At 36.8% G+C, this 10,834-nt stretch overlaps 1 protein-coding gene across 1 annotated transcript in view; it reads left to right on the top strand.

Moving 5' to 3' along the window:
* The first annotated feature begins 1,512 nt into the window (after window positions 1–1,512).
* LOC103902741 (medium-chain specific acyl-CoA dehydrogenase, mitochondrial) overlaps window positions 1,513–10,834 on the top strand; it is an 11,327-nt gene continuing 2,005 nt past the window's right edge. The window contains exons 1-10 of the mRNA XM_009283833.1: window positions 1,513–1,609; window positions 2,468–2,565; window positions 2,674–2,743; window positions 5,107–5,207; window positions 5,294–5,374; window positions 6,166–6,296; window positions 7,513–7,621; window positions 8,484–8,624; window positions 8,701–8,796; window positions 9,493–9,741. Coding sequence (XP_009282108.1) covers window positions 1,513–1,609; window positions 2,468–2,565; window positions 2,674–2,743; window positions 5,107–5,207; window positions 5,294–5,374; window positions 6,166–6,296; window positions 7,513–7,621; window positions 8,484–8,624; window positions 8,701–8,796; window positions 9,493–9,741 — 1,173 coding nt within the window. The remainder of the gene's footprint in view (window positions 1,610–2,467; window positions 2,566–2,673; window positions 2,744–5,106; window positions 5,208–5,293; window positions 5,375–6,165; window positions 6,297–7,512; window positions 7,622–8,483; window positions 8,625–8,700; window positions 8,797–9,492; window positions 9,742–10,834) is intronic.

Raw genomic sequence — 10,834 nt, 5'->3', positions numbered from 1 at the left:
CCCCCCCCGGCGCCCTGCTTCCCCTCACGGCCTCGTTGTTGCCTTTCCTGATGCATACCTGGCTGCGCTGCCGGTGGCATTTTTAAATACGTGGTCTATAAAAGTTGTTTTCTGAAGTACTAACCCTGCTGTTAGGAATTAAGAATATTCTTTCTATAAGAAGAAGTTATCGAACCACTGATAATCTCCCAACTTCCCACTAGACAGTACGAAGGGTTCACAGCTCAGGCACTACCGTGTTTACACCGGCCCTTTTCCTGCTCTCCCTGTTTCCAGAGTCGCTCCTGAATTAGGGGAAAGGTGAAGGGTGCTAGGTCAGGGTGGCCTGGCAGCCATGTCCCTCAGGCAGCAGCAATGTCCCCCGTCGGGATGCGGCCACCTGCCCAAAGCGTCGCTGTGACAGCAGCAGGCAGAGGAGGCGGCTCCACCTGACGGCAGCCAGTCCCTCACAGATCAGAAGTGACGCTTTGGGCACAGGTGGTTGGAGTTCAGCCCCACCAACAATTGCGCCACTGTCGTGGCGGCATTTCCAAAGGTGGCAGAGCTGGTGTAATCCTCCAAGGGAGGTGCGTGAGGAGTTGGGTTTGAGCATGGCTACCGGTGACTTGTCACTGGAGCCACCGACTCAGACAATTGGGAGGTTGACAGAGCAGGCAGGTGGTCGCCCAAATCCTTACATGTTGTGAACCACGGTCCTTTGTCACTCCTTTGTGTCACCTCCAGGTATGAACCCCCCCTGTCCAATTCATATTTCCATTTGTTGGGGGGAGTGTAGGATTTTTTCAGAGTAAACTTCAGTGTTGACCTTGCATACCACTCTGGTATATGAAAGCCATGATCGGCTTAAGTTCTCTAGCATAAATTTGACAGCTTCTTTCATCTAGGGTATCATCTTTAGCATTATTTTGAACTCAGGACTTTTTCTAGTTTAGACAAAACTTTTTGGTGGCAAAGCTATATACAACTGATCATCCTTAAAATAAAAAAAAAGTGATTACAATTACCTGGCTTTTTTTCAACCTCATCTTCTTCTTGTCTGTTTCCAGATAAAATAAAGTATAAAACATTTGGGAGGATCGAGGTCTTTCTAGATGTTTGTTGGTATTGTTTGATTGTTTTGTTTATCTATATAATGGTGGTAGCAGGTAGGGAAGAAGGTAAAACTTACATAAGAACTCAATACACCATTTTGCAATGGCTGTGACTTGTGAAAACTCCAAATAAGCAATATATTGCCTACTGGAAAATACAATCTGAACTATTAATACACTCACTTAACACTTCAGTATTCAGCACTTCTATGCCTAGCAGTGGTCTTCCTGCATTTCTTCACCTTTTAACTTCATAGATGTTTTCAGTATTCCCTGAAAATATTTTTTTTACTGTGTTGATACCTATTCTTGCCTGTGTTCTTCATGCTTTGTTGTGCACTTGTGCTGCAGTCAGGCCAGTAGCTTTATGAGACTTGAGCTGCAAAGATCTTACACCTCATGTTCTTTTTTTCTTTTGCAGATGCTCCGAACCATTGCAGGGCATGGATGGAGATCACATTCTAGTAAACCTGCTCAAAACATACATATAAGCAAACCTGGAGCTGGCTTTAGCTTTGGTAAGTATTGCAGTTTTTGAAAGAAATAAAACAGTTAAGGACAAATTGCAGAGTTAGGGAAAAAAAACAGAACAACTGTATTGCATTTCAGTATGAATTTACAATGAAGGTATTTATTCTTAGTAGATTTCTATTCTTTTTTTAAAAAGTATTCAAAAACCAAAATTACTTTCTTCTCCAGCTAGGAAAGCCAGGTATGTGTGTGATATTTATGAGATTTTCTTCTTTTTTTTGACTAATGTCTGTCTTGAGCTTTTTTATTGCCAAAGTTGCCCTAGCTTTGAATAATTATCTCACACTGGCTTTTAAAATGTTAAAATAACTGTATGTAGTCTTAGTCGAACTTGGTTATGAAGGAATGTTATAAAGAAATTAATCCTCATCTTGGCATATTATATACGTAAAGCATATAAGCAAATTTAGTGGGTATATAAGTATATAAGCAAATTTAGTGGGTCAGCAGCTAGATGTTTGAAACTGAGTAGCCAGAATTGTCAAATAAGGAACATTTATCTGCCTCCATCTCCTCCTTCATTTAATTAGCACAGCATGCTTCTTGTTTCTTTTGGTAATGCATTTTATGTTACATGTACTTCCTACTCTATTTTCAATATTTTACGGATAATTTTGTGCATTGTGGGCATTCATTAGAGATCAGTGGAGGTTTTCTCTAGAGAGAAAGAGGGAGTTGAGCTTCTTTGGTTTCTGGAGAGGCTCAGGGGTAGGTGCTAAGGTAGGTGCTGGCGGTTTGAATTGTCCTGGAAGGAACTGAGACTTGTTTTTTCTTTTCTCATAGTCTGACAACTGGCAAAATTAAAGAGAGCTGCGACTTTATTTTTTACTTTCTTTTTTTAATAGAACTTACTGATGAACAGAAAGAGTTTCAAGCTACTGCTCGTAAGTTTGCCGTGGAGGAAATTATTCCTGTTGCTGCACAATATGACAAAAGTGGAGAGGTAAATTACCGTGCAGTAGGGGAAAAAACAGATTTTTATCTTAACCTGCATAAAATTAAAAATGTTAACTGTGATGAATCAGAAGGTGATTTTCCCTGTTTATTTCAGTATCCTCTTCCGCTCATAAAACGAGCTTGGGAACTTGGTCTTATAAATTCACACATACCAGAAAGCTGTGGTAAGTAAACATTCTTTTTAATCTGTAAAATAAAACAAAGAAAAGGACTTAGAGGAGATTTATATGTGTAATTATGGATTCTGTATAAAATGAACAGTTGCATACTTGAATACTCTAAATTTAATCAGTAGGCAGGTTGACACATACAAGTGTTACTAGGGGTGGATGCAATCAGGCAACAGATTGGACAGATCACGATTTAGTAATTTATGACCAGATTTTCTACCATGATTACAACTGCCTAATGTTACCCTGGTACACCGTGTCAGCTGATGAGGCAGAGAAATTAGAATAGGCATATTTTGATCTAGTCTCTGACACAGGCTGGAGCAATTTAAGAGTTTATTCCAGAAGGACGGTCTTCCAGTTTAGATGATGTGCAGTACAGCAGTGCTTTGGCAGTGCTTAGGTATATGACTAACCATGGCAAAATTGTTAAATTTTAGATTTTCTTTTTTGCATTTATATTACCTGAAAAAGAAGTTGGGGAAGTGTCCACAGCAGACCCTACTTTTTTTGAAGACTCATGAGAGGGTGTATCTTGTATCAAAAATGTAATTAACAAGGTTAAGGAACAAAGAGGCAAAAGGAGCAATTGTGAGGATAACATTTAGTCAGTCACAAATTCTAGGGAAACTCAGAAATAGCTGGACTATTGCAATGTGTAATCACTTGGTTATTAAATTAAAACTTACAAGTGACAAATTGGACACCATTCCTTTACAAAGTCTCCAAGGGAGAGCTGGGAAAATACATACCAGTAAGCCTGATATACCATGTAAATTAAGAGCAAGGAAGATGAAGCAGAGATAGAGTGGACACACATAAACATGATATGCTAGAGAAGGGTTTTTGTAAAAGGAAGTCATGGCACAAAAAATAACTGGAGTTCTCTGAAGTAGCTAATAAGTGTGTGAACAAGGGATGCCTGGTTGGTATAAAATGCTCGAACTTCCAAAATGAATCTGAAAAATCATCAGGTTTCATAGTGGAAAAATCAGCAGTGCAGTCTTGCTGGCACTTGCGCTATTTGGGATACCTATAAATAATCTGGAAAAGGAGGTCAATAGTGAGTTCATAGAGTTTACTGATAATACTAAGTTATTCAGTATAGAAAAGATGAAGCTGGTGCGAAGAGCTGTAGGAGAAGGTCGTGAAACTGGGTGACTGTTAAAATGGCAGATGACATTCAAAATAGGAAAAATGATGCACACAAGAAAGGAAAGAAGCAATCTAAACTTCCCAGATAAAATGGTGTCATCTGAACAAGTTACTACCTCTGGAAAAAAAAGAGATTTTGGGGGTTATAATATATAGTTTTGTGAAGATGTCAGCATAATGCCCACAAGTGGTCAAAACCATAAATTTAAGGTCAGAAATTAAGAAGGGAATGAAGAAAAAAGCAGAAGCCATAATTATGCTGCTTCTCAAATCCAAAGAGGCACTTGCCTCTTTAATTCATTATGCAGTCTGATCCTTCCACCTCAGAAGGAGGAGGTTCCTAAAAAGATGACAAAGATGATAAAAGATACAGAACAGCTTCTGTATGAGAAATGCCTAAAATGCCAGTGTCACGGAGCATGTGAAAAGGGATTGATAGCTCATTGTCCCCTTCAGCACAACTAGAAGGCATCAAATGAAGTCAGCAGACAGCAGGTTCAGAATAAATGAAAGGAGATGGTTCTACACTCAGTGTGTAGTTAATTTGTGAAACTCATTGCCTCTGGATGATATTGATGCTAAAATTGTACATAGGTTCAAAAAGAGACTGGGTAAATTCAGAGAAGAAATGTCTGTCAAGGACTAGCTAACAAAGATACCAAAGATACGTTTGGCTGAGGAAGTCACCTGAAGGCTGGGGAAAATATTTTGAGGGAGTATTGCTGTATTTTAGTTACTGTGTATATATATAGTATATTGTTACTGTATTTTTATGCACTTCCCAAAGTGTTGGCTTCTGTCAGAAACAGGTTACTAGGTTGGTTTTCTGACTGATATGGTTTTTTTTCATTCCTAAGTGCTGTGGTAGCTCAGGAGCCCTTGTGGCCCTTTCTCTGCTTCCTAAGAACTCTTAAGAAATTCTCAGATGTAAAGTAGTCGGAAGATTCTAGTGGTACATTCTTGCCATTTTGTGCAGCTTGTCCCACCTCAAGCACACAACACCCTGGAACTGCAAGGTGTCATTTTTAAGTCATCTGTTACTAATCTGACAAAACTTTAGTTAAAAACCTTGCATGGAAATGTCTAATGAAACACAGTGCACAATCAAATGTACGTGGGGAATACGTTTTTGATAATTAATTTTTGTAAATCACTAGTATGTTTCAATTTAAACTCATTTTAGTCAAATATTTCAAATTTAGGTGGTCTTGGCCTTGGCAGTTTTGAAGCATGCCTTATTACGGAAGAGTTAGCTTACGGATGTACAGGGGTTCAAACTGCCATTGAGGCAAACTCCCTAGGGGTAAGTTCTGTCTTTTCTTACCTCCTTTAAACTAGAGTCTGTGCCCTTTAAAAAGATGGATTAATCATCTAAATGTTTTCTTTCAGCAAATGCCAGTAATCATTGCAGGAAATGAGCATCAGCAGAAAAAATACTTAGGAAGAATGACAGAGGAACCAATGATGTGTGTAAGTATAACTTAGGAACGCTGTAGACTGTTCCTAAATCATATTAATCAGGTTGGTTTGTTTAAAACACTGATATCTACTCACAACTTAGCCTGTTTTGGTTTGTAAATAAACAGTGGCATTTACTGAAAGTCAAGGAATATTGAATTAGATGCATTCAATAAGTAAATAGAAGATATTACCTGGAAAACCATCCTAAGTCACTTACTGAAAATGAATACCTTTTAATTCACCTTCAAGAGAAGGTGTAGGAGTTTAAGAAAAATGCAAGGTTTATATGAGCATGAACTCAACTCAGGTGGGCATTAAACTGCATTTATGAATCTTAAATATTATCTACTTGTTACATAGAAAGAAGTAAAGATGCATGTGCAATGCGTTAAAATCTGAACAACTAAGCCTCATAAAATGAAGAGCACGGTAACCATAGAATGTTACTCTCTGCTCTTACTTTCAGATTTTAAAGGTCCTCAGCTTTCATATCTGAGATTGTGAAGCATAAGGAAGTGATGACTTAGTAAAAGTTACAGAATGGTTCTGTTTATCATTAAAGTAAAAGACAATTTTAAGTATTATTATGGATTTATAAGGAAAGTTAACCCTACACGTTTGGATTCTTGCTCAGACAGTTGTTGGGGTTTTTTTGATGTAATATTTTGGGGTTTTCCATGCAGTTCACTTAAAACTTTTACAGATCAGTTTGGTGCACATAATTCTGCAATAATTTGTGGTTCCTTAAAAACAGAACTTTCATTCCTCAAGATTTTGTTTTGCATTTTATTTTCTTCTAGGCTTACTGTGTAACAGAGCCTGGAGCAGGCTCTGATGTGGCTGGTATAAAAACAAAGGCTGAGAAGAAAGGAGATGAATATGTTATTAATGGTCAGAAGATGTGGATCACAAATGGTGGGAAAGCAAACTGGTGTGTTGACTTTTGACTCATGTTACATTTTCTGTTACTGTGTTCTAAACAGAGGTGTCCCCCCCCTCCAAGTTAGATACTAGTGTTTCTTTAAAGATCTGTTACAAATCTGAACGTTTATTATGGTTCACCATACTGCACTTCAATCTGTGCCTAATTTAACAGGACAAGGTATAAGAAAGCAGTCTCAGTGCTGTGCAATGCCTAGAAAGGAAACTGAGTGATGACATGACAACTCCATTCAAGAATGCCTCTCAAATTTTGCTGCTGTCAAACAAAATTAATTCTGCTTTCTCTTCAGGGAAGGGCAGCAACAGTAAGAGTCAACTTGCAAAGTACTCAAGAGGCTTAAATTACAAGTGATCTTGCTTTGTGGGTGTGGTGACCGAGATCAGTTGCTTCAGATTCTACTGGAAACATCTCTCACTTTTAGTGAAGACAGAAAAGCTCTAGGATTGTGGTGTTACATTTTATATTCTTAAGGGAAGAAATTTTCCAAGTGTCAAAGAATCCAGATTTTGCTGTGGTGTCTATGGAACATGCTTTACAATATAGAACTCTTTCATCATGTCTCGCATAAGATCATGCTCATCCCCAACACATAAATTCTTTTTAATTCAAGAGGAAAAACTTTATACATTTATGTATAAAGTTGAATTTTCTCATTATTTATTTCCTTGTTCAAGGCAGAACTGTCAAAGAGAATCTACTGGCTATCTTTTGTTGTTACTGAACACCATAAATGTGATTTACAACTGTTTAATTTCTAACAAAAAACTTACCTACAACTTACGCTTTGAAGAATAAAATGAAGATATTTGAAATCAAGAGGATAACATAACATTTTGCATGGAATACTGTATTTCCTAAGCAATAATTTTAATGTGCTGTGAATAGGTTTCTTTTGTACTATTCATGAAGCTGATTGTAATATTAAGACTCACAATACATGGAAAAGGTGGAGAACCTTTGCATGTTGATCTGAAGTAATTTTATTAAATCTTGACTTTTGCGGTAAGAGATGCACTGACACTCCTCTCCCTCACTCCCTCTCAGTTTATTTTTGGAAGGGACAAGAAAAAAGGGTTGTTAACTTATTGATAGATCTATTATATGGTACAAACACACATAAAAACATTCAACATGTTAGCTAAAAAAGTATCTGGTTATTAATTGTGAGGATAAACTGACTCCCCTCGTCTTTGTTTTACACTAGGTATTTTTTGCTTGCTCGTACCAATCCAGATCCAAAAGCTCCTGCAAGCAAAGCCTTTACTGGATTCATTGTGGAAGCAAATAGCCCTGGAATCCAAATTGGAAGAAAGGTGAACACCGTATCTCTTATTTGACAAGCCAGGAATTATTATTCGCTTCTAAACCAATACTGCAACAAATTGCCATTAAAGAAAAAAGACTGTTAAGCAACTGAACATTTTCATGTGCTCATGTACAATCCTTTTGTTTTCACAGCATACAGCAACTATTCATAAGACATACTTAATAATTATAATTTTATTAATTCAGATAAGGAATTATTTGGAATAGTCTAAAGACTTTGCACAGCTGCAAAAGAATCTCTGAGAACCATTTAATTGACAAGTGCCAATTAAGGTGAAGTAGCATGCCTTGAAAGTGTAAGAAGCAAGGTGGACAACTTTAACCATAAACACACGGTGTGCTTTAATTTTAGCTACTCCTGCTCAAGGAATAGGCCTCGGAGACATTGGTGCTAGCTCTCTTTTTTTGGGGGGGAAACAAAGAAAGTACTATTTTTAGTAGCAGGCAAAATTGAACATTAGGAAAGGAATCGGAAAACTTGAAAATCTCATTCATTTATTTGTTTGTAGTACAGCTGTATTTTACTTCTGCTTGCATTTTAGGATCTTTACCTTTTCCTCTCCCATCTTGAAGGATGTAATTGAACTAGAAACAGACAAACGAGTGATTACAGCTACAGAATTAATTTCACATACAGAGAAAGTAAACTGCCCAGCTTTGACAAATTAAGGGCATGCTGGTCTGTAAATGCAAAACTAGTTTTTGTTGTGTATATGGTGATTTTTAGATAAAACTGAAGTGTTTGGGGGGGGAAGCTTTGTTTATGCTTTGAGTAAACTGAAGAATGAAAATGTGTTGTACCTTGGAAGAATCCAATTTAGTTGCACCTCTCTAAATTTCCCTTTTCAGGAAATGAATATGGGTCAGCGCTGCTCTGATACAAGAGGTATTGTCTTTGAAGATGTGAGAGGTCCCAAAGAAAATGTATTAATAGCTGAGGGAGCTGGCTTTAAAATCGCAATGGGAGCTTTTGATAAGACCAGACCACCCGTAAGTATCAGAAATAAGTTACTTAAAACATATAATAGGAATTTCTGATTTTCATTCTGTGCTATATTTAATTCAGGTAGCAGCTGGTGCTGTTGGGTTAGCAAAAAGAGCACTCGATGAAGCTACTAAATATGCTTTGGAGAGAAAAACCTTTGGGAAACCAATCGCTGAAGTAAGTTAAATATATAAAAATCAATATATCAAAAAGCTATGTTTTCATACCAGATGCACTACTAGTTAATTTTCAATGTTGTTCCTTGATATTTAGGACGTGATTTATTATATCTCTACCATTGCTTGGGTCTTCAAGTATATAGGTCAGCACTATCTAAGTAAATCTAGCTATGCAGTAACTCCTGGGATTCATCAATAACTTATTGATGGTAATAGTAAAATCACAAAGAAAACTCCGCCCAAAACCCTGAAACTCATGTACTGTCAGGACATACTTAAGTCCTTCAATTCTAATGAACAGGGATTTTCAGGGAAGGAGAAAACCTCCCTGAGGTACGTGAAACAAGACTCTCAGTATTAATACTAATAGAATACATTGCCAATCACACTGCTTACCATGCTTAAAGAAACATCAATAAACGTCAAACTAAATACAGATCTCATAAAAAGTAAAGCACAGCTTCATAATTCAATACTTAATCCCCGTGACTAAGTAGATTTCAGAGTTAAAAACTTAAAGTCTAATTCAACATACAGTTATGAAAGCCTGATCCAAATTCTGTAGAACTCCTCAAGTACAATTTCCTGAGTGTGTTGCATTCACAAATTAAGAAATTAAGACGACTATATTCTTCTTGGATGTCACAAAATTTTAAGCAGGCAATGTTAACCTAGTTTATTTCATCATTTGTAGCACCAAGCAGTGTCTTTCATGCTTGCTGAAATGGCAATGAAAGTGGAACTGGCTAGGATGGCTTACCAAAGAGCTGCGTGGGAAGTTGATGCTGGTCGCAGGAATACCTACTATGCTTTCATTGCAAAGGCATTCACGGGTGATGTTGCAAACCAAGCAGATACAGATGCAGTACAGATTTTTGGAGGAAATGGATTTAATACTGAATATCCTGTAGAAAAACTAATGAGAGATGCTAAAATCTACCAGGTGAGTAGAAGAGAGAATGTGATCTTTATAGTAATGCATATATTTTATATAAAATAAACTAATGGCTACTTATTTGAAATCATGATGTACACATATAAAAAAAGTTTTGAGGATGAGAGCAATAATCCTTCCATTTAAAGAAAGGGCATTCAAATCAGACAAATTTTTGCACACAAAACTCTTTGTATTAGATCAACAACTTAACCTACACAAGAGAAATAAATTCAGTGGAACCTACACAAGAGAAATAACTTTAGTGGTGTTTTGTTTTTTCTGATGTGGTAACTCTTTGAAATTCTTGGACTCCTCATTTTGAAGCTTTTGAACTTTTAGAAAAAAACACTGTAGAAAACACTGATCAAAATACCAATGCCTGCTTTGGCATTGGTAGATGGTTTATGTATAATACTGTTCTCTTCATCACTTCTTGCTGTGCTCTAAACCTTCTGTCTGAAACTTTGGTATCATAAGCTGGGCAGATTACTTGAGTTGAGATATCAACAGCACTGAGTATCATGGATTAATTAGCTTGCATATGTTGTATTAACAGAAGTGTGGCACAACCGGCAGTGATTAGCCTTTTTTTTAAAAAAAAAACAACAAAACATACTCATATTTACTCGTTTAGCCTGTAGTCACCCATAATCCCCAGATCTTTTTCTGCAGTATTATCACCAAGAAATTATTCCATGTCATAATTCTTCTCTGTGCTACAGTTCTTTATTCAGCAAGAATGATTTAATTCTGTTCAGGAAAACCAGTAATCTTTATCTTTTCATCTCTTTCTGACATTAATAATGACTAGATAAAACACATCAAAATAGATGATATCAAGATATGCATGTGGACCATGATCTGTGATGTTAGTTATAACAGTTGTCATTCTTAAGATTCTAGGTAGTTGAAATTTCTTTTACAGCTGACTTAAAAATGAAAAGTATTCTCACTAGCCAAGAATTTTATTATCTCTGGCTTTGCTGCCAGCAAGCCAAATAGAACAGAGGGAAGATGCAGAATGTTTCTAGAGGAAAAAGCAAGAATACATGGTTAAAAAAAAAAGAGAGAAAGAGAGAAAGAGAGAAAGAGAGAAAGA

Source organism: Aptenodytes forsteri, unplaced genomic scaffold (genome assembly GCF_000699145.1).
Source record: "Aptenodytes forsteri isolate BGI_AS27 unplaced genomic scaffold, ASM69914v1 Scaffold39, whole genome shotgun sequence".
Classification (NCBI taxonomy): Eukaryota; Metazoa; Chordata; class Aves; order Sphenisciformes; family Spheniscidae; genus Aptenodytes; species Aptenodytes forsteri.
The sequence above is the reverse complement of the archived record's forward strand: the minus strand, read 5'-3'. Positions and strand labels throughout refer to the sequence as shown.